Raw genomic sequence first — 22,986 nt, forward strand, 5'->3', positions numbered from 1 at the left:
CCGTTATTTATTGTCTTGTTAAATACTAAATAGTAATAATAATAAGAAGAAGAAGAAGAAGAAAAAAAAGTTAAGTGTTAGACATTTTAATTATACCATTATTTATTGTCTTGTTAAATATCAAATAATAATAATAATAATAATAATAAGTAAAAATTGTAAAAATGTAACTCAATGTATTTTGTTTTAATAAAATTAAACAAAATCAAAATATACATTTTTTTATTATTTTCATTGAATATACCATTATTTATTGACTTGGTAAATTCTAGTAAAAAATTAGAAGTAAAATAAAATAAACTGTAACTCAAACTTAAATTAAAGGCTAAAGAATAATAATAAAAATTAAATAAATAAATAAAATCAACATATTAATTGGCTTTTTTCAATTTAATTGAATGTACTATTATTTATTGTCTTGTTAAATTACCAAATAATAATACAATAATATAATAAAATCGAACTTAAGACTAAAATAAAATAAATTAAAGATAGAAATCTTTTTTATTATTCATTTAAATGTTCATTTTATATACCATTATTTATTGACTTGTTAAATTCCAATGAAAACTCAGAAGTAAAATAAAATAAAATATAACTCAAATCTAAATTAGGATGCTAAAAATAATAAATCAACATATAAACTGAATTTTTCTTTTAATTTAATTTAATTGAATATACCATTATTTATTGTCTTGTTAAATACCAATTTAAAGATTAGAAGTCAAATATAATCAGATGCAACTCAACACTAAATTAAAATGCTAAATAAATTATAAAATAAATAAATAAATAAATAACAAAATCAAGATATGAACTGAAATGTTTGAGTGTGTTTAAATTAAAAGTATTTTAATGTATCCTCTTGTTAAAAAGTAAAAGATGTAAAAAAAAAAAATGTTAAACATAAATGTAAATCTATACAATTATTTTTAAATCATAAATGACTGTAAATGTATTGGTCAGTGTGTGTGGGAAGAGCAGAGAGTGTAAATACATATCCATCATCCTCTCACCTGTCCAGAAATCCATCAGATGTCCGTCTGCATCACTCTGTTCTGCCTGATTGAGTTCATTAAACATGCCAGACTTTGAGTTGAGATCTCAGAGCTTCTTGTTCTCACATTCAGATGCAACACCCACATTCGATCATCACATGACTTCCTGCAAACTCACACACACACAAGTGACAAAGAGAAGAGAACTGCTGCACACTCGACGCGTCCGTCCATCTCTGAGCTCTGTGTTTGTCTGAATGTGTTTGTAAGGCCGCAGGTCACTGACGGATCATGGAGAAAGAAGACGTGATACCAAACTTCCACAGACTCCTATCAGGTAAAGAACATGTGTATTAATGATTATTGAGACCATCATTGATCAGCTGACAGCTTATATGGTATTGAATCATTTATGCATCATGATTTGGACATCTGACTTCCTTCTCCTGTGGTTTGTCTATAAATACATCTACAACAACTATTTGGTTTTGCTCGCTTTATAAGTCACTCACCATCAAAACTACTGCTTAAAGACAGACATAAACACACAAACACACACATTAATTTTATAATATTATATATTTTTTATTAACTACATATTTTTTTTGGAACATATAATTCACAGGTTTTTTTACATTAAAAAAAATCCTAATTTTGTGGTATGGCATGCTGGGCCAAATCAAACGTCAACTTTGGCTCTGGTTTGAGCACATCTGTTCTAATGCATTGCTGCAAAACCCTTTTAATTTGAGTATTAAAGAATGCTGATGTTTGTTCACACAGCTGAGAGCTGGAGCTCAGATCTGTCCAGCGACTCGTGCGAATACTATCAGACTGAGATATTCGGCCTGTTGCCCAGCTCGCAGGCTCATCGGCGGCAGGATGAGAGTTTGGACAAAATCTCCTCGAACCCCAACATCCCGCTCCGAGATCTGCCCGTCTGTCTGCAGGACAAGAGAGACATCCGGTTAGAGACACGTCTGAGAGAACATGAGCGCATCTTCATCTGCAAACACACTGCAAAACACTGAACGAACAGAGACAGAAAACCAAGTCATGTTGTTTATAGTTTTTTATAGCCTACTATAAAAACTGCTCGTCTTTAGTATTCAAACTCCTCTAAGATGCAGGATGACTTAAAATTATATAAATTATTAATTAGTTATTAATAATATTTTAAATGAAAACTGTGGGTAACTGGTATTGTATTCATTTTCAATTTTTGAGTGGGTTTAAATGGAAAGAATCCGTTATTTTTTACTTTTCATTGCATATAACATGTATTGTCTTATTAAATACCAATGAAAAATTGGACATAAAATCTAATTTGAAACTAAATTACAATGCCAAAAAAATATATTAATAGGATTAAACTGAGATAAAATATATATATATATATATATATATATATATATATATATATATATAAGTTTTTAATTAAAATGCTAAAATAATAATAATAATAAAAACAAAATGTAAACTGGAATTTTTTAGTAGGTTTAAATGAAGATAATCTGTAAAACGTATATGAATATATCAGTATTTATTGTATTGTTAAATAACAATAAAAAGATTAGAAGTAAAATAACATAAATTTTAACTTAACCATAAATTAGTGTGGCCAAAAAAATACATAAACAACAAAACAGTTACTATAGTTTAACCAACAAAGTCCCGATCTGAATCAAATGATTCACCATCCACACTCTGAAGTTCCAATCTGAATCAAATGATTCACAATATGCGGCCAAAATCCTGATCTGAATCAAATGATTCACCATCGACGCTCTTAAGTTCCAATCTGAATCAAATGATTCACAATATGCGGCCAAAATCCTGATCTGAATCAAATGATTCACCATCGACGCTCTTAAGTTCCAATCTGAATCAAATGATTCACAATATGCGGCCAAAATCCTGATCTGAATCAAATGATTCACCATCGACGCTCTTAAGTTCCAATCTGAATCAAATGATTCACCATCCACACTCTGAAGTTCCAATCTGAATCAAATGATTCACCATCCACGCTCTAAAGTTCCAATCTGAATCAAATGATTCACAATATGCAGTCAAAATCCTAATCTGAATCAAATGATTCACCATCCACACTCTGAAGTTCCAATCTGAATCAAATGATTCACCATCCACGCTCTAAAGTTCCAATCTGAATCAAATGATTCACAATATGCATCCGGAGTCCTGATCTGAATCAAATGATTCACCATCCACGCTCTAAAATTCCAATCTGAATAAAATGATTCACAATATGCGGTCGAAATCATAATCTGAATCAAACGATTCACAATATGCGGTCGAAATCCTAATCTGAATCAAATGATTCACAATATGCGGCTGGAGTCCTAATCTGAATCAAATGATTCACCATCCATGCTCTAAACTTCCAATCTGAATCAAATGATTCACAATATGCAGTCGAAATCCTGATCTGAATAAAATTATTTGGGATCATCGCTCAAAGTCCCAATCTGAATCAAATTCCGAATTCCAAACTGAATTAAATGATTCACATTATGCGCTTGAAGTCCCAATCTGAATCAAATGATTTGCAATCCATGCTCTAAAGTCCAATCTGAACCAAAAGATTTGTGAACCCGCTCCGAAATTCCAATCTGAATTAAATGATTTGTGATTCACACTCCAATTTCCGATCTGAGCCAAAAGATTTGTGAACCCTCTCTGAAGTTCACGATTCGCGATTTGAAGTCACGATTTGAATCAAATGATTCCCAATATGATTTGAAACCATTTCAAATCAAAAATTGTTTCAAAAGCAGTTTGAAACAATTAATTATTTTGCAACGCAAGTGCTTTTCAAAATTATTAGAAGTGATGTAAAAATGTAAAAATGAATGACTCTTTTATTTTGATCTGGTTTTGCTAGTGAATTGCTTGAACTGAATGATCAAAGTCACGAGTTTGAATCAATCAAAGCAGTTCCAGTATAAATGACTCACTCAATTGATTCGGTTCGTCTGTTTCTCCGCTTTTCGCATCTTCAGCCATGTTTACACGACACTGACAGTACTACTACTGACTTAGCTCGCTAGTTTTATGACATTAACTGAAATAAGCGAAAAACAAGTATGATGTTTACAAATAAAATATCCATATTTTCATTCCAAAGATAACATCCAACACAAATCGAGAAATATACTAAGGTGAGGTAATCGGTTTACTGCTAACTAGTGAAACACTCCATTAATATGACCAGCTGCAGCTCTAAATACATGTTAGATGTTCACATTGTGCATTATGATGGAGTTTGTAGCTTAATTCAAATCTGAAGTAGTTTGAAAACAAATAAATCGCTGTCTAGTACTGTCTAGTACTGTTTCAGAGATTTGACCAATCAGTTTGTGCCAATTAGAGACCGGCAGCACCTACAGAGACGCAGCATTGGCTCCTGGGACTCGTGGAGGCGGAGCCAGCAGATTACAAGGCGGCGCTTAAAGGAGCATCTGGGCGGAGCTATATCAGGACTCTTGCCCTGGAGTCACACTCTCCACAAGATCGAAGGTGACTGACTGTGAGTGTAGTCTGCAGTGTTGGGGGAAACGCATTACAAGTAACGCAAGTCACGTAATAATATTACTTTTTCCAAGTAACTAATAAAGTAACGCATTACTTTTTAATTGACACGAAAATATCTGAGTTACTTTTTCAAACAAGTAACACCAGTTACTTTTTCCCCCATTTATTGATTAAAAGCTCTCCTGTCTCCATGTTGAGAGAAATTGTGAGTAAGATGTTCCTTTAGTTCTAGAATAAATGTGAACATGCATTAATTCATCTCACTCACTAAAAAACAGATACAGTGTTCTTCAAAATGAACAAAAACACTGAAATTCAATGCAAACCTGCAATAATTAAATGCTAAATAATACAAATATCCTTTATGTATTTAATCCCATTTTATTAACCAATTTTATCCATACTAATAAGCAAAAATGACTCAAGATAATCTAACATTTGTTTTCCTTTATAAAAGCTAAAGAGTTGACATTTATTCTTCTGAGGTCTACTGTACAGACGTTAATTTACTTTTCTCTAAACCTGAGGCTTTTGGTTTAAAAGGCTTTTACATTTGACAAAAATCGAACTTTTTATATTAAAAACAAACAAGCAAGCCCTGCCCAGATTTAAAAAGTAACGCGAAAGTAACGTAACTTATTACTTTCTGTAAAAAGTAACTAATTAACGTAATTAGTTACTTTTTTAGGGAGTAACTCAATATTGTAATGCATTACTTTTAAAAGTAACTTTCCCCAACACTGGTTATACTGTATGTAGGTGAGTATGATGATCAGACTGGTTAACCGTATCTGATCTGCCTCACAGGTCAGTTTGGGGTCGGGGTGAAGGCATACTTTGTGTTCCTGCGTTACCTGCTGTGTCTGAACCTGCTGTACTGCGTCATCATCGCCGGATCGGTGCTCACGCCAACGCTGGTGTTCAGAGAGAGCTCAAGTACTCACGGTGAGAGCGGCCACGGGTCAGGAGTTAAACATGATGAACTGACACTGATCTGATGACCAATAAAAACATGATTTGATTCTTTTAGGATCTCTGGGATTCCACAACTACTCATTCAAAGACTTTTTTGTTGGATCAGTAAGTCATTTTTATCATGGTCCGTCCTCACCATGTTCACTCACATCATTTTTAGGTTTCAGTATTTAATAACTCAGTATTTTAAACTCATTTAATATAATTGAAAACTCACTTAATATTATATAATCATTTATATTGAAGCTTTTTTCCGACAAGGAATGAAATACATTTATTTTAAAAATCATGCAATTCTGACTTTTTTCTTGCAATTGTGAGATATGAACTCAGAATTCTGAGATAAAAAGTTGCGATTTCCTTTTTTTTGTACTTTTTGATTTTATGTCAGGAAAAAAACAACAACAATTTGGTAATTTTGGCAATTTTTGGCAATTTTGGCAAATTGCGAAATATAAAGGAAATCAAATCAACTTTTTTATTCTTTTATTCCATGAAAAAAATTGCAAGAATTGCAAGATATAAGCTCAGAAAGCCAGAAAAAGTCAAAATTGTGAGATTACTTAATTTTTTTTTGTTCCATAGCAGAAAAAAATTGTGAGACGTTAGAACTCAGAACAGTTTTGGTAAGAATTGCAAACTGTAAAGGAAATCAGAGAAAAACTGTCAAAATTGTGAGATAAAAATATGCAATTTTTGTTTGTTCCATAGCAGAAATAAATTGTGAGATGTAAAGTTAGAAATCAGAAAAAAAATAGTCAAAATTGTCAGATAAAAAGTCGCAGTTACTTATTTTTCTTTTATTCCATGAAAAAAAAAAAACTGAATTTCGAGATGTAAACTCAGAAATCCAGAAAAAGTAAAAAATTGTTAGATTAAAAAGCGCAATTACTTTATTTTTTTGTTCCATAGCAGAAAAAAATTGTGAGACGTTAGAACTCAGAAAAGTTTTGGTAAGAATTGCAAACTGTAAAGGAAATCAGAGAAAAACTGTCAAAATTGTGAGATAAAAATGTGCAATTTTTTTTGTTCCTTAGCAGAAAAAAATTGTACAATGTAAACTTAGAAATCAGAGATTGTCATTGTGAGATAAAAAGTTGCCATTATCTTTTTTATTCTTTTATTCCATTAAAAAAATTGCAAGAATTGCATTATATAAGCTCGGAAAGCCTGAAAAAGTCAAAATTGTGAGATTAAAAAGCGCAATTACTTTATTTATTTTTTGTTCCATTGAAAAAAAAATTGTGATGTAAAGTTAGAAATCAGAACAATTTTGGCAAGAATTGCAAAATGTAAAGGAAATCAGAGAAAAAATGTGGAAAAAAAATTTGTTCCATGGCAGAAAAAAATTGTACAATGTAAAGTTAAAAATATGAAAAATTGTCAAAATTGTCAGATAAAAATGTGCAGTTACCTTTTTTATTCTTTATTTATTAAAAAAACAAAAAAACAGAATTGCGAGATGTAAGCTCAGAAATCCCGAAAAAGTAAAAATTGTGAGATAAAAAGTTAAAAATATGGCAGAAATAAAAAAAAAATTAAAAAAGAGAGATGAAACTGGTGATAAAAAGTTGCAGTTAGCTTTTTATTTTTTTATTCCACGGCAGAAACAAGTCAGAAATGTAAAGTCAGAAATCTGAAAAAAAAAATCTCCCATGGCAGAAAAAAACATAATTCAATTCTGAAACAAAAAGTCAAAATTGTGAGATTTAAACTTCAAATTGTGGAGAAAAAAAGTTGCAATTACCTTTTAGATTTTTTTTAGTATTCTGTGATGGAAACTAGCTTCCATAGAATCAATGTTAGAAAACCGTTTTTTATTCCGTTTCTGCTTGTTATTTTTGTTTGAACATGCACAAATACAAATGAAGGATTTAACTGTATTATCAGTTTAATTGTTGATGGCATTTCGATTTATATGTTTACTTGGATCCATTTCATATGCATGTAAACATGATTCCTGTCTTATCTTTCCCAAGTAAATATTGAGTGTCTGTCTCTAACATCCTGCATGCTCTTTCTCTGTGTCTCTTGCTGTGGGTCGGTTCTCTTTGTGTTTACAGGGTGTTCTTGAAAACTCTCCCGTGTTTCATAGTTTCTACACTCGTGGGTCTCTTGATTTAGATTGTCTAAACACTTCCATCCTCTTTCTCCTCGGCATGTTCTCTGTCCTCTTCCTCAGCATCATCATGGTGGTCCGCAGGTCAGATCATTCAGCTATTAATACATTTTTGCAGTTTTTGTGGTAACCTGCATTTGCTGCTCTTGACCACTAAGTTGTGCTATAACCATAGACTCTATCAGCAGCTAAATGTCTAATACTTAAATACATCATTTCATAAAGAACTGGAAACATTCCAGTGGTGAACAAAGTACCTGAAAGCCATACGTAAGTAAAAGTGCAGATATCTTACCAGAAAACGACTTTGGTAGAAGCTGAAGTCACCGTTTAGAATATTACTTGAGTAAAAGTCTTAATAGCGGGGTAAGTTGTCACACTTTTCACACTGTCTAACTTTTACTGAGCACCATACATCACAATGTAATAAATGTCTTGCCAAATGAAAGAAGGAAGTCTCAGGCACATATGATGTATTCGTTACATTTTCATATCTTATCTCATTACGGAGTTGTAGACTGTTGAATGGAGAATGTGCACTTGTGACAATATGCCCCATCGACAGGTAAGTTGTCACACTAGATTATCTAAACTGATTTACTGAATGGAATGCTGCAAATAACTTGCTTAACTTAATATGTTTAACCTCTGAACAAAACGGATGCCCTGTATCTGATTAATCACACTCATCTTCAGAGTCACAATTCTGGTGCAAGCATCATGGGCACATTTGTTTTTTGAGCATGTATTTGTACTGGGGCAAGTTGTCACATGTGATGACTTGCCCCAAAGTCAATGAGACAACTTGCCCCAAACTGACAGGTATGCTAATGTTGGCTAAATGTCAAGGTTAGCTAAAGTATCAAAAGACACGTTACTGTCTCCTCTATTTTGTGCAAAATAATAATTTTTAACATCTATGCCTAACAAAGTTTAGAAAAGTAGAAAATTTCAAGTGATTTTTCTTTACTTTTTAGGTCAAAAAATAAAAAAATTTGTGCTCACCTCAGATTAGAGCAGTCTTGACCACATGTGAACGAGGTTGACTATAGAAGAAGTCACACAAAGTGGCTATTTCATTTTTGAGATAGAGCTTCTAGTGTTGGAGTTATGAGCAGTGTGACAACTTACCCCGCTCTCCTCTACATTTAGGATTAAAAAAAATACTTTTTGTACTTAAGTATTGAAAGTAAAAGTACAAGTAAATGCAAAAAAAATCTTCGCAAATGCGAGTTTATATCATCCATTTCTGAGAAAAAAAGTCATAATTGCGAGGTACAAACTTGCATTCGTGAAGAAAAAAGTCAGATTTGTGAGATGCAAACTCATAATTGTGAGAAAACAATTGCGAAATACAAACTTGCATTTGTGAAAATTATTTCTCACAATTGCGAGTTTATATCATCAATTTCAGTGAAAAAAAAAAAAGTCAGAATTCTGAGTTTATTTCTCGCAACTGCGAGTTTATATCACCCAATTCGGAGAAAAAAAAGTCAGAATTGAGTTTTTTTATCACGCAATTCTGAAAAAAAAAATCCTGAAAAGAAGTCAGAATTGTGAGATAAAAACTAACATTTGCGAGAGAAAAAGTCAGAATTGCGAGATAAAATTCACAATTCTGACTTATGAGTTTATAAATTTTGTGTTTGCTTACAAACTTTCGTGATGGAAATAAAGAGGTGAAATGAAAAACTAAATTTCAATGCAAATGCAATATTTTTGTGAGCCAACGCTTTCTAGACAGAACGAACGCAATACTTTTGTGAGATAATTTTTTTCATACGGTTTTGCAAAATTAAGAAAAAAAACTTTTTTCTCACAGCTGCGAGTTTGCATCTCGCAATTCTGACTGAGATCCTGACTTCTGATTATTTTGTAGTAACGAATATGCTTTCGGGAAATGTATCGGAGTAAAATTATACATTTTAATTAGGAAACGTAGCGGAGTAAAAGTAAAAGTAGACTGAGAAAATAAAAGCTCAAGTAACGTACAGATACTCCCGAAAGTACTTAAGTACTGTAACAAAGTTACTTCGTTACATTACACCACTGGAACATTTATATACACACATCATTCCTCATCTCATCTGTAGCGTCTCAGTACATTGATATCTGTTGTGCTGCTTTCTTCAGGACGGTGGTCGGCTACAAACACTCGTGGCTCACAGGAAATCGCTTCAGTTCCAACTTGAGCTACAAGGTTTTCTGTGGCTGGGATTTCTGCATCCAGAATCCTCAAGCAGCGTCACTCAAACAAAACTTTGTCAGGAACGAACTCAAGGTGAGAAGTCATGTCAGTCTTATGGAAAGAGAGTTTATAGATCAGTTAGGATACAGAAACGTCGTTCCCAATGCATGACCTCTGACCTCTGACCTCTGCTCCAGATGGATCTAGAGGAGCAGACGTTTCAACAGAGAGTCCAGCAGCGATCGCTCAAAAACTGGGTTGAGCTCATTTTCCTGCGCGTCCTTCTGAACTTCGTGGTGCTGGTTCTTCTGGGAAGCTCATTCAGTCTGATATATTACGCCATACAGTGGTCACAATATAAGGTACAAATATGAAGCAAAATGATTGAAGAACTTGAAGCCCTACAAGAACTACAATTTATTTGATGAGGAACATTGTTTTGGTCAATACGTGAATTATGAGATATATACACCGACACTTAAAATTTTAGGATCTTTATCACTGAAAAAAAAAATGCTTTTCTTACTTAAATTTTTTGTCTTGTTTCCAGCCAAAACATCTAAAAATTCTTAAATCAAGAAGGATTTTCTAGATGAGTGAAAATTATTGTCGTTTTCAGAAAAAAACAAGTCAAAAGTAAGTGTGTTTTTTTTTGAAACAAGCTAAATAATCTGCCAATGGGGGAAGAAAAATAATCTTGTTTTCTGTTTATAATTAAAAAAAAAATTCTTACCCCATTGGCAGATTATTTAGCTTGTTCTAAGCAAAAACTCACTTAATTTTGATTAGTTTTTTTCTGAAAACAAGAAAGTAATTGTTACTCGTCTAGAAAATCCTTCTTGATTTAAATTTTTTTTGATATTTTGGCTGGAAACAAGACAAAACATCTAAGTAAAAAAAGCTTAAATAAATTTTTTTGCAGTGAATGGTTTTTAAAGATGTTTCTTACGCTCATTCGGGCTGCATTTATTTGATCAAAAATACAGAAAAAACTGTAATATTGTGAAATATTATTTCAATTTAAAATTACCGTTTTCTATGTGAATATATTTTAAAATGTAATTTATTTCTGTGATCAAAGCTTAATTTTCAGCATCGTTACTGCAGTCTTCAGTGTCACATGATCCTTCAGAAATCATTCTTATATGCTGATTTATATTGTTAAAAAAAATTATATTGTTTTTTCAGGATTCTTTGATCAGAAAAAGGTTAAAAAAGACCAGCGTTTATTTAAAATAGAAGTATGTTTTCTGTTCAAAAGTTTGGGGTCATTACATTTTTATTCTTTCTTTTTTTTTTAAGAAAAAAACTTGTATTCAGCAAGAATGTGTTACATAAATAAAAAAACAGATTTACATCGTTAGAAAATATTTACTTTTATATAAATGCTGTTTTAAAAAAATATTTGGCAGCACAACTCTTTCCAACATTGATAATTCGAATAATAAATCAGTATTTGAGTATTAGAGTGATTTCTGAAGCATTGTGACACTTAAGACTGGAGTAACGGCTGATGAAAATTCAGCTTTGAATCACAGAAATAAATTATAGTCTAATGTATATCAAAATAAAAACCATTACTTTATATTGTAATAACATTTTGCAATTTTACAGTTTTTTTCTGTGTTTTTAATCAAATAAATGCAGCCTTGATGAGCATAAGAGACTTCTTTATAAAAAACATCACAAGTCTTACTGATCCCAAACTTTTAAGCGGCAGTGTGTGTATCGTTCTCTCTCTCTGTCTTCATTATTTAGGGTGAGAATCATTGGCTTGTGGGTCTGATGTTGGAGTATCTTCCTCCGATCACAATGACGACAGTAAACTATATACTGCCGCACGTCTTCAGTAAGGTCTCTGAGTTTGAAGATTACTCGCTCACCATCCAGCTCAACCTCACCCTGGTCAGGTCGGACAGCTCATGCACTTTGACCTCTGATGTGTATATTTGCATGTTCCTGTGCTGTTAAACTAATATATTTTATATTTTAATATATATATATTACTTTGCCACATGTGCAGGAGTGTTTTCCTAAAGTTGGCATCTTTGGGCATCTATCTGTTCTTCTTCATTGAAGCTCAAGCATCTTCAGAACAGAAGGTAAAAAGTTGTTTCTCCTAGAAAACAATAGACACCAAGGTCTGTAATTCAAAATCAGAGCTCCACATTCATTTTATAGCTCCGTTGTCTTCCTGATTTGTGACTGTTTTTATTGCATCTAAAACATGAAACAAATACGTTCTTTTCTAACAAGTTTATCCGTTTAAATCAGTGCAAAGAAAACACGTTTGGGAAGGAGATGTACAAACTCACCATCTTTAACCTCCTGGAGTGCTTCTTCAATGCATTTTGTGTGGCCTACCCAAGAATGTGAGTTATTTATACCATATTTAACCATTTAATGTGTTCCCATGTTTATGTACTTCATAAAAACTGGTGCTTAATGCACTTTAATTGTGCAAAAGTAGTGCTGAAGACCAACTAAAGATACACTTTTGCAACTATTGCAAGTATACTTCAGGTACACTTTATTTATCTTGTAATTAAAGACCAATATTATTCAAAGGTCATGCAATCCTCATCAATACTGACATTAAAACACATTTTAGGCTTAATATTAAAATTTTGCACAAGAAGTACTCCAAATAAATTTTAATTATAATTTTTATATCAGTAAGTCTTGAGCAATATGTCAGGGAATATGTTAATACACTGCAAAAAAATGCTTTGCTTGCTTAAATTTTTTGTCTTGTTTCCAGCCAAAATATCTGAAAATTCCTAAATCAAGATGGATTTTCTAACGAGTAAATATTATTTTCTTGTTTTCAGAAAAAAACTAAAAATTAAGTGATTTTTTGCTTGGAACAATCAAAATAATCTGCCAATGGGGTAAGCAAAAAAAACCAAAAAAAATTTCAAACAGGAAACAATATTATTTTTCTTACCCCATTGGCAGATTATTTAGCTTGTTTTAAGCAAAAACACGCTTAATTTTGACTTGTTTTTTCTGAAAACAAGATAATAATTTTTACTCGTCTAGAAAATCCTTCTTGATTTAATAATTTTTGATATTTTGGCTGGGAACAAGACCAGAAAACTAAATAAGAAAAGCATTTTTTGCAGTGTTCTCAAACTTATTTGTGCTTAATGGACTTTAATTGTGCAAAAGTTGTGCTGAAGTCCAACTAAAGATACACTTAAGTATATTTAACACTCAAGTATACTTTTAGGTACACTTTAATAATCTTACATTTAAAGACCAATATTGTTCAAAGTTCATGCAATCCTCATCAATAGTGACATTAAAACACATTTTAGGCTTAATATTAAAAATATTTGCACAAGAAGACATATCTCTAAGTCAAATACATTTGAATTAGATTTTTTTATCAGTAAGTCTTGAACGATATGTCGATGAATATGTTAATACACTGCAAAAAATGCTTTTCTTACTTAGATTTTTTTGTCTTGTTTCCAGCCAAAATAACTAAAAATTCCTAAATCAAGAAGGATTTTGTAGAAATAATCTGCCAATGGGTTAAGAAAATTAAATTGTTTTCTGTTTGAAATTTTCTGTTTTTCTTACCCCATTGGCAGATATTTTGCAAAAACTCACTTAATTGTGACTTGTTTTTTATGAAAACAAGAAAATCATTATTTTAACTAAATTTTTTGATATTTTGGCTGGAAACTAGACAAAATATCTAAGTAAGAAAAGCATTTTTTGCAGTGAATAGTTTTTAAAGATGTTTCTTATGCTCATTAGGGCTGTATTTATTTGATCAAAAATACAGAAAAAAAAAGTAACATTGTGAAATATTATTTCAATTTAAAATAACTGTTTTCTACGTGAATATATTTTCAAATGTAATTTATTTCTGTGATGCAAAGCTGTATTTTCAGCATCATTACTCCAGTCTTCAGTGTCACATGATCCTTCAGAAATCATTTTAATATGCTGATTTAAAAAAATTAATAATTTTCACAGATTTTTTTGGTCAAAAAAAGTTAAAAAGAGCAGCGTTTATTCAAAATAGAAAGGTTTCCTAATAATATACACTAATGTTCAAAAGTTTGGAGTCAGTACATTTTCATTCATCTTTTTTTCTTACTTAGATTTTTTTGTCTTGTTTCCAGCCAAAAACCTAAAAATTCTTAAATCAAGAAGGATTTTCTAAACAAGTAAAAATTATTGTCTTGTTTTCAGAAAAAAACAAATCAAAGTTAGACGTGTTTTTTGCTTGAAACAAGCAAAATAATCTGCCAATGGGGTAAGACAATACCAATAACAAGACAATAATTTTTACTCGTCTAGAAAATCCTTCTTAATTTAAGAATTTTTAAGTATTTTGGCTGGAAACAAGACAAAAGTTAGAAAAGCATTTTTTGCAGTGTAGATTAGATCTATACTTAGTATGAAATAAATGTATTTTAAATCTATACATTTTTTACTAGGGGTGACATGCAACTTAACACTTTTTTAAAAGTGTTTTTTAAGTATTTTTTAAGTGTTCTGTTTTGAAACGCAAACGTTTTTCAAACAAATGCAAAGTTTTTTGGCAGAACAAAAAAAAGTTTTGTAAACAAACCCAATGTTTTGCAGGTGAACGCAAATGTTTTGTTAGTGAATGCAAAGTTTTATTAGTAGAACGCAAAAGTGTTACAAGCTAATGCACCAAGTTTTTTGGTGGAGCACAAAAGTTTTCACAAAACTCAACATTTATAGAAGACATTGGTTTTGCTGGAGAACTCAACGTTTTCTGGTTGAGCGCAAACGTTTTGTGAACACAACTTTTCTCTTGTGAGCGAATACTCATTGGAAAAAGCTGAATTTTTGCGAGCAAATGCAAAAGCATTGACATATAATATTCCTTGGATCTCAAAAATTTAAATTGACATGTCCCTTTAGCATTAAGTACATCGTTGCTAATTTTAAATCCCCTTTTTGGCGTTGCATTTTTACATTTTTAATCATTTAATTATCTGCAACTCCAGGACACCAGTTTTGGGAGACTCTGCTTTAGCTAATGACTGCATCTGATCGTAGGTTATTGGTGGAGAAGTTTCCAACCTCGAAGCTGGCGCAGTTATTAGGCAAGAAACAGTTCGAGATCTCCTTAAACGTTCTGGATCTGGTCAACAGTCAGACGGTCACGTGGGTCGGCGTGTTTTACTGCCCTCTACTGCCAGCCATCAGCACCATCAGGCTGTTTTTCCTCTTCTACATCAAAAAGGTTTGATGTTTGATTCACTTTTTTTGTCAAAAAAAAAAAAAACTACCCTAGAAAAATAATGTTTTAAAGTAAAAATGGCTATTGTAATAATATAATTTCTCTGTTTATCAGTTCACAGTGATGCGGTGTTGTGTTCCTGCTCAGAGAATGTTCCGGATCGCCAGTTCATCTGTGCTCTTCCATTTCATGCTGTTGTTGGGTCTCTTCATGGCTGTAGTCACATTAGTTGTCAATATCAACAGGTACGAGTCAATGCTGATTTATCTATTTTTGCTTCAGACTAGTGGAAAGAAAACATCCCAAATACACTTTCAAGCATTTAATTCATGGGACTTTATCTATTTGCATCTGTAGATTTCAGCAGCACTTACATACACCAAATGTTACACTTTAATCTATATTCTCAAGGATTTTACTAAGTGGTTTGTTCATATTTCATTCACACAACATTTTATTCCTGAAAATATTGAGAATTTTTGTTTATTTTTGCACTTGACAGTATTTTCTCATTTAACTTGTCTAACAATACATATCTACATATCTAAGTCGATTAGGTCGTTTTCATAAAATGAGTTTTTTCTCCACTTCAGCAGCACTTACATACACCAAACTTAGCAGTTTTATTCCTCTCTGTGTTCTGAAGGTTTTTACTGAAGGGTTTGTACATATATCATTCACACTGATTTATATAACATTTTATTCCTAAAAATATGGTGAAAATGTTTTCTTGCTTTTGACAGTATTTTCTGATTTAACTTTTTTTTTTCAAATAGTAGAAAGAATACATCCAAAATACACATTTAACTGTTTCATTTATTACACTTTATTTATTTGCGTCTGAGTTCACTTACAATACATATTTACATATCTAAATCGCTTAAAGTCATTTTCTCAAAATTTTCTCCACTTCAGCGGTTCTTACATACAACAAACTTAGCGGTTTTATTCCTCTCTATATTTTGAAGGTTTTTACTGAGGGGTTTGTTCATATTTCATTCACACTGATGTATATAACATTTTATTCCTAAAAATATGGTGAATTTTTGTTTATTTTTGCACTTGAAAGTATTTTCTCATTTAACTTATTTTCTCTTTTTTTCAAACTAGTAGAAAGAAAGCATCCAAATTACACATTTAACCGTTTAATTAATTACACTTTATCTATTTGCATCTGATTTCAGTTACAATACATATTTACATGTCTAAATCGCTTAAAGTTGTTTTCTCAGAGTTAGTTTTTTCTCCACTTCAGCAGCACTTACATACACCAAACTTAGCAGTTTTATTACTCTCTATATTCTGAAAGATTTTACTGTAGGGTTTGTTCATAGATTATTCACACTGATGTATATAACATTTTATTCCTAAAAATATTGTGAATTCGTTTTCTTGCTTTTGACAGTATTTTCTGATTTAACTTGTCTTTTTTTAAATAGTAGAAAGAAAACATCCAAAGTACAAATTTAACTGTTTAATTAATTACACTTTATCTATTTGCATCTGAGTTTACTTACAATACATATTTACATATCTAAATCGCTTAAAGTTGTTTTCTTAAAATGAGTTTTTTCTCCACTTCAGCAGCACTTACATACACCAAACTTAGCAAACTTATTTATATCTATATTCTGAATGTTTTTACAGAAGGGTTTGTTCATATATCATTCACCTGAGTTTTTATTCCTAAAAACATGATGAAATTTTATTTTTTCTGTATCTTTCATATTATTTTTTAGATTTATTAAGTTATAAAAAGAGAAATTCAAAATTCTTTCTGTAAAAACATTTAAGTCTAATATCTCAACAAAATCAAGCATTAATTTTTAATCTGGCTTTGTTCAATATTCAGAATTATTTTCTGGAAATGCAGATGAATGCATATTTAGTTAGACAATGCCAGATGCCTTGAAAAGTAAAAATATAAAATATCTTAATATACTGTCATTAATCAACTGGGGAAATGTATTTGCTAATATTATTACCCTATTCACCTGTGCTGCCTTAGTAAAAGAAAATTAGACATTAAACACCTACTCTCTAAATATTTACACTGCAGTTACTTGTGTTATGTGACCGTGTTTTTTCACACATTTATAAATCTTATCATGTTCTTTTCTAAGGTTTGTTTTGGTTGATTGTGGACCGTTTGAAGGTAACAGAGCCGTGTTTAATGTGACCAGTAAGTGTATAAACACGCTTCCCGATCCGGTCAGGAATAGCATCAGCTACATCTCATCTGAGGCCTTCGCTTTCGCTCTCATACTGGCCGAAGTGTAAGTGTGTGTTTATGTATTTCTAATGTCGAATCCTAAGCAGGTGTGGTTAAATCAGGGTTATTATTGTGAATAAAAACATAAAAAACATTTAAACCAGAAATCTAATAAAATATTTAAAAATCTTAGACTTGTCGATAACATTTTAAAATTTTGTTTAGTTTAAGTTGAAGTACTGCAATAACTACACTATAAAGAACAAAAATGTTTTTCCCACTTAAAGTAAGTGCCATAAAAATTTAAGTTTAGTCAACTCAAATATCCAAGTTATTGCATAGTACAGTTTAATATTTCAAGTTGACTAAGCTTAACATGCTTAACTTGCTTTAAGGCAGCAAGACCACTTACTTTAAAAGTAAAAAAAAAAAAATTTCCAGTGTAAAATTAAATAAACTAAAACATAAACATTATATAAGAATTTTAAAATTATGAAAATTACAAAAACAAACAACAAAATTACTAAAATGTTAATCTTAAGCAGGTGTGATTAAATCAGGGTTATTATTGTGAATAAAAACATTAAAAACACATAAACATGAAATCTAATAAAATATAAAAAAAAACTTGTAGATAACTTTTTTTATAAAATGTTGTTTCAAATTGTACTACAAAAACAACACTGTAAAAAAAATCCCACTTAAAGTAAGTGTTCTGCCATTATATAAAAAAATTAAGTTTAGTCTACTCAAATATCCTAGTTGTTGCTTAGTACAACTTAATATTTCAAGTTTACTCAATTTAAAATTTTAAGGCACTTACTTTAAGTGGGAAAAAAAAGAAAATTTTCAGTGTAAAATTGAATAAACCTAAAAAATAAACACTATATAAGAATTTAAAAATAATAAAAATTACAAAAACAAACAACAAAATTACAAAAATGTTAATCCTAAACAGGTGTGATTAAATCAGGGTTATTATTGTGAATAAAAACATTGAAAACATTTAAACATGAACTGAAATATAATAAAATAATAAAATAATATAAAATAACTTAAACTTGTAGATAACATTTTTAAATTAGTTTAGTTTAAGTTGAAGTACTACAATAACTACACTGTAAAAAACAAAAATGTTTTTTTCCCACTTAAAGTAAGTGTTGTTCTGCCATTATATAAAACATTTAAGTTTAGTCAACTCAAATATCCAAGTTTAATATTTCAAGCTTAAAATTTTAAGGCAGCACAACCACTTACTTTAAGTGGGAAAAAAAAAATTCCAGTGTAAAATTAAATAAACTAAAACAAAAATATTATATAAGAATTAAAAAATAATAAAAATTACGAAAACAAACTTTAATTTAAATTAAAATATAAAAATATAATATAAAAATAATCTAATGCAAAATATTAACAACATAGTATATTTGATGATATTACAATAATGCCATAATACTTCTGTTTTAGCGTCATACTGACGTCGTACGTGTCTCGGGGACGAGCGAATCGCAAAGCCATCGAGAGACTGAAGGACATGTTGGTGATGGTGAGTGTGACTTGAACTGAGCAGAAGTCAAAGACTTTCATTAATTGCATTCCTTTAGCAGAGTCATTAATGCAAAGTGACATACGAATAAAGAAAATACGAACACATGATGTAAATACAAGTAATGCATGCAATTTCAGATTACACTTGCAACATGTCCCGTCCCATTTTTATGACTGAGCATTTTTTACACTGTAAAAAAAGCACAATTTGTTGAGTCAACTTAAAATAATTTGCTACTGTACTCTACCGCCTTAAACTTTTAAGTTCAGTCAACTCAAATAAGTTTAGTCTTGAAATTTTGTACAACTTGAAATGTTTGAGTTGTGACAACTTAGATATTTGAGTTGACTAAAAAAATTCAGTTTGTTAAACTTAAAAGCTATGATTGTACCTGACTGCCTTAAAATTTTAAGTCGAATCAACTCAAATATCTAAGTTGTCACTTAGTACAACTTAACTTTTTGGAGTTGACTGAACTTAAAGTCACTTAAAAGGCAGCTGAGTAACTAATTATTTTAAGTTGACTCAACAATTAGCTTTTTACAGATTACAGATATTAATAATGTTTATCATTCTGTGACATTCCTATATTTTTGTCTGTATTTTCTCTACAGTGCAGCTCTGATAAACGTTTCCTAGTGAAGCAGCACTCGACCATCATGAGGCGACAGCAGAGGATACGCTAACATCATGTCAAATCAATATGATAAAACTAAAACAAACAGCTATCTAGAAACATCCTCTTTGTTTAAAAACAGAAAGAAACCAAACTGCACCGACTTGATCTGAAGCTACTCAAGCAAAGAATGGTTTGTGTGTTTATAAGTGTCATGAAAAACTATAAATGGACATCAAAGGGAAAATAAATTCAATTCTCCAGATGTTTGATCTGAGTCTTTTAAAGTTGAGGAAGAGGCAATATTTGCACTGATTTCATTTTATTCAGAGCTTTATTTTCTGTACTCTTGACCTTTGACCTCTGAGTTTATTATATCAGGTCAAAGTTCCCCCAAATGTCAGTTCAATGTGTAAAGGCTTGTTTAAACCAGTAAGGTTAACTATATTTGTGACCACAAAGCCAGTCTTAAGTAGCACGGGTATATTTGTAGCAATAGCAACAATACATTGCATGGGTCAAAATTGTCAATTATTCTTTTATGACAAGATTCATTAGGATATTAAATACAGATCGTGTTCCATGAAGGTATTTTGTAAATGTTCTACAGTAAATATATCAATACTTAATTTTTGATTAGTAATATGCATTGCTAAGAATTTCATTTGGACAACTTTAAAGGCGATTTTCTCAATATTTTGATTTTTTTTGCACCCTCAGATTCCAGATTTTCCAATAGTTATGTTCTTTTTATTATAACCGTGCTTTTCATTACCAAAGTTTTGTTTGTTTATGAGATGGAAAGTAATTGCCCTGAAAGTGATTTTTGTTGTTATCGTTATGCAGTATTTTTTGTGTGGAGATGTTATAGTTATATTCACTGTTCTTGGGCCTTAAATATCAACTGTATCAGTACTGGAAAGTATGTTTGTACTCTCTGATGTTTGTGGAAACATCATTTTTGCAATTCATGTGGTACTTTAAGTGTCTTTAAATTTCAAAGCTCCTGGTCAGTATTATTCACACATAATATTATAATTTTGTTACACTTTAGTGTGTGCATTTAAGTTTATTGTTTAATACATTCTCTCAATAAAGTGTTATATTAGTATCACTGATGTACTATTTTAGTGTTTGTTAATATTTTATATTTTATTTTATAATTTTTGTTTTCATTTTAATTACAGTCTCAGTGATTTTTGTAGCATTTTTGTCTATGTAATTAATATTAAACTGCAAAAACGTATTTTCTTAGTTTTTTTCGTCTTGTGTTCTAGTATAAATATCTAAACATTATTGAATCAGGATGCATTTAATTCACAAGTAAATTGACTTAAAATATTATGTCTAGTTTTCTGAATAAATAATCTAAATTTTGTTAGTTTTTGCCTAAAGCAATCAAAAATATCCACCACTGAAGTAAAAAAATAATCTTAATTCAAAGGCCCCATTTTCTTGCCCCATTGGTAGATATTTTTGCTTGCAAAAACTAACACAATTTAGATTATTAATTCAGAAAACTAGTCATATCAAGTAATTTTAGTTGTGTTTTTGCAAAAAATGATTTTCTTAGTATTTTTCTTAGTAAACTGCAAAAAATGATTTTCTTAGTATTTTTGTTTTGTGTTTAAGTATAAATATCTAAAAAAAAAATCTTGAATCAGGATGCATTTACTTGACAAGTAAAATGACTTAAAATACTATGCTATGTCTATTTTTCAGAATAAATAATCTAAATTTTGTTAGTTTTGGTCTAAAGCAATCAAAAATATCCACCACTGGAGTGAGAAAAATAATCTTAATTCAAAGGCTAAACAAGATTATTTTTCTTACCCCATTGGCAGATATTTTTGCTTGCTTTAAGCAAAAACTAACAAAATTTAGATTATTTATTCAGAAAACTAGACATATCAAGTCATTTTACTTGTCAGGTAAATGCATCCTGATTCAAGAATTTTTAGATATTTATACTAGAAAATGAAAATCTTTTTTTAATTTTTGCAATGTATTATTATTTTTTTTAAATATATCTAGTTTTAGATTTAGTTATTTTAGTACTATTTAAATGAAATGAAAATGAGAAATGTTGCCTTGCCTGAAATGAAACAATTCACTTATTTTAGTTCTGTATTTTCAAGTAATGAAACTATTATGGCTTTAGCTAACACTTAACTGTGTTTAATTGTGGAAAAGTGTCTCTTGTTGCTTCAGCGACAGAGATGCAGCTTATTATCTCTGATGAACACACGACTAGAACGATCTGCTGATATCTCTGTCTCACACACACACACACACACACACACACACACACACACACACACACACACACACACACACACACACACACACACACACACACACACACTCATGATCAGTAGTAGAGTGAAGGCCTGTATGATGGCCGGAAGTCTCTGTTTCCTCCTCAAGTCACTCTGGGGTGAGTTTCTGATACATATATTTACCACAGAAACCATAAATGAAACATTTCACTTACTCATGAAGTTTACAGTAAACGTCACTTACTGTGTATTTACTGGATTCTCCTTTTGTTTTTCAGTTTTGTTGGGACTTGTGACAGAAATCGGTACTTCTATTTATTATTTACATGTATTTCACTCATCCTGTGCATACTTACTAATAAATCATTGTTGGAATTGAAGTTTGGGACAGAGTGTGAACACGCATGTTTCTAGCATTAATCAGCATGTTTACCAAGCTGCTTGCATGATTTAGCATAGTTTAACCATGTTGCTAGCATGATTTAGCATTAATTAGCATGTTGCTAGCATGTTTTAATGTGAATTAACATGTCACTACCATGATTTAACATGAATTGTCATGTTTCTAGCATGATTTAGCATGTTCCTAGTATGTTGCTACCATTATTAGCAAGTTACTAGCATGATGTTAGCATGTTTCTAGCATGATTAACATTACTAGCATGTTACTAGCATGTTGTTAGCATGATTAGCATGTTACTAGCATATTGCTAGCATGATTAACATGTTACTAGCATGTTGGTAGCATGATTAGCAAGTTACTAGCATATTTATAGCATGATTAGCATGTTACTAACATACTGCTAGCATGATAAACATGTTACTAGAATGTTGCTAACATGATTAACAAGTTAATACCATGTTACTAGCATATTGCTAGCATGATAAGCATGTTACTAGCATGTTACTAGCATTTTTGCTAGCATGATAAGCATGTTACTAGCATATTGCTAGCATGATTAACATGTTACTAGCATGTTGGTAGCATGATTATCATGTTACTAACATGCTGCTAACATGATTAACATGTTACTAGCATTTTACTAGCATATTGTTAACTAGCATATTGCTAGCATGATAAGCATGTTACTAGCATGTTACTAGCATATTGCTATCATGATAAGCATGTTACTAACATATTGCTAGCATGATTAACATGTTACTAGCATGTTGCTAACATGATTAACAAGTTACTAGCATGCTGTTAGCATAATTCTAACATGATTAACAAGTTACTAGCATGCTGTTAGCATAATTCTAAC

General features: G+C 30.9%; 1 protein-coding gene across 1 annotated transcript; it reads left to right on the forward strand.

Annotated features, from left to right (window-relative positions):
• The first annotated feature begins 1,199 nt into the window (after positions 1-1,199).
• LOC141294076 (transmembrane channel-like protein 7) lies at positions 1,200-20,548 on the forward strand. Its single transcript, XM_073826156.1, has 16 exons — positions 1,200-1,335; positions 1,782-1,965; positions 4,390-4,538; positions 5,361-5,498; positions 5,584-5,633; positions 7,592-7,731; positions 9,781-9,928; positions 10,033-10,197; positions 11,594-11,745; positions 11,859-11,937; positions 12,110-12,207; positions 14,885-15,071; positions 15,183-15,313; positions 17,192-17,344; positions 18,748-18,826; positions 19,444-20,548. The coding sequence occupies exons 1-16, from the start codon at positions 1,290-1,292 to the stop codon at positions 19,513-19,515; spliced, it is 1,971 nt and encodes a 656-aa protein (XP_073682257.1). The 5' UTR covers positions 1,200-1,289; the 3' UTR covers positions 19,516-20,548.
• Positions 20,549-22,986: the final 2,438 nt, after the last annotated feature.

Source organism: Garra rufa, chromosome 20, assembly GCF_049309525.1.
Source record: "Garra rufa chromosome 20, GarRuf1.0, whole genome shotgun sequence".
NCBI classification, from domain to species: Eukaryota; Metazoa; Chordata; class Actinopteri; order Cypriniformes; family Cyprinidae; genus Garra; species Garra rufa.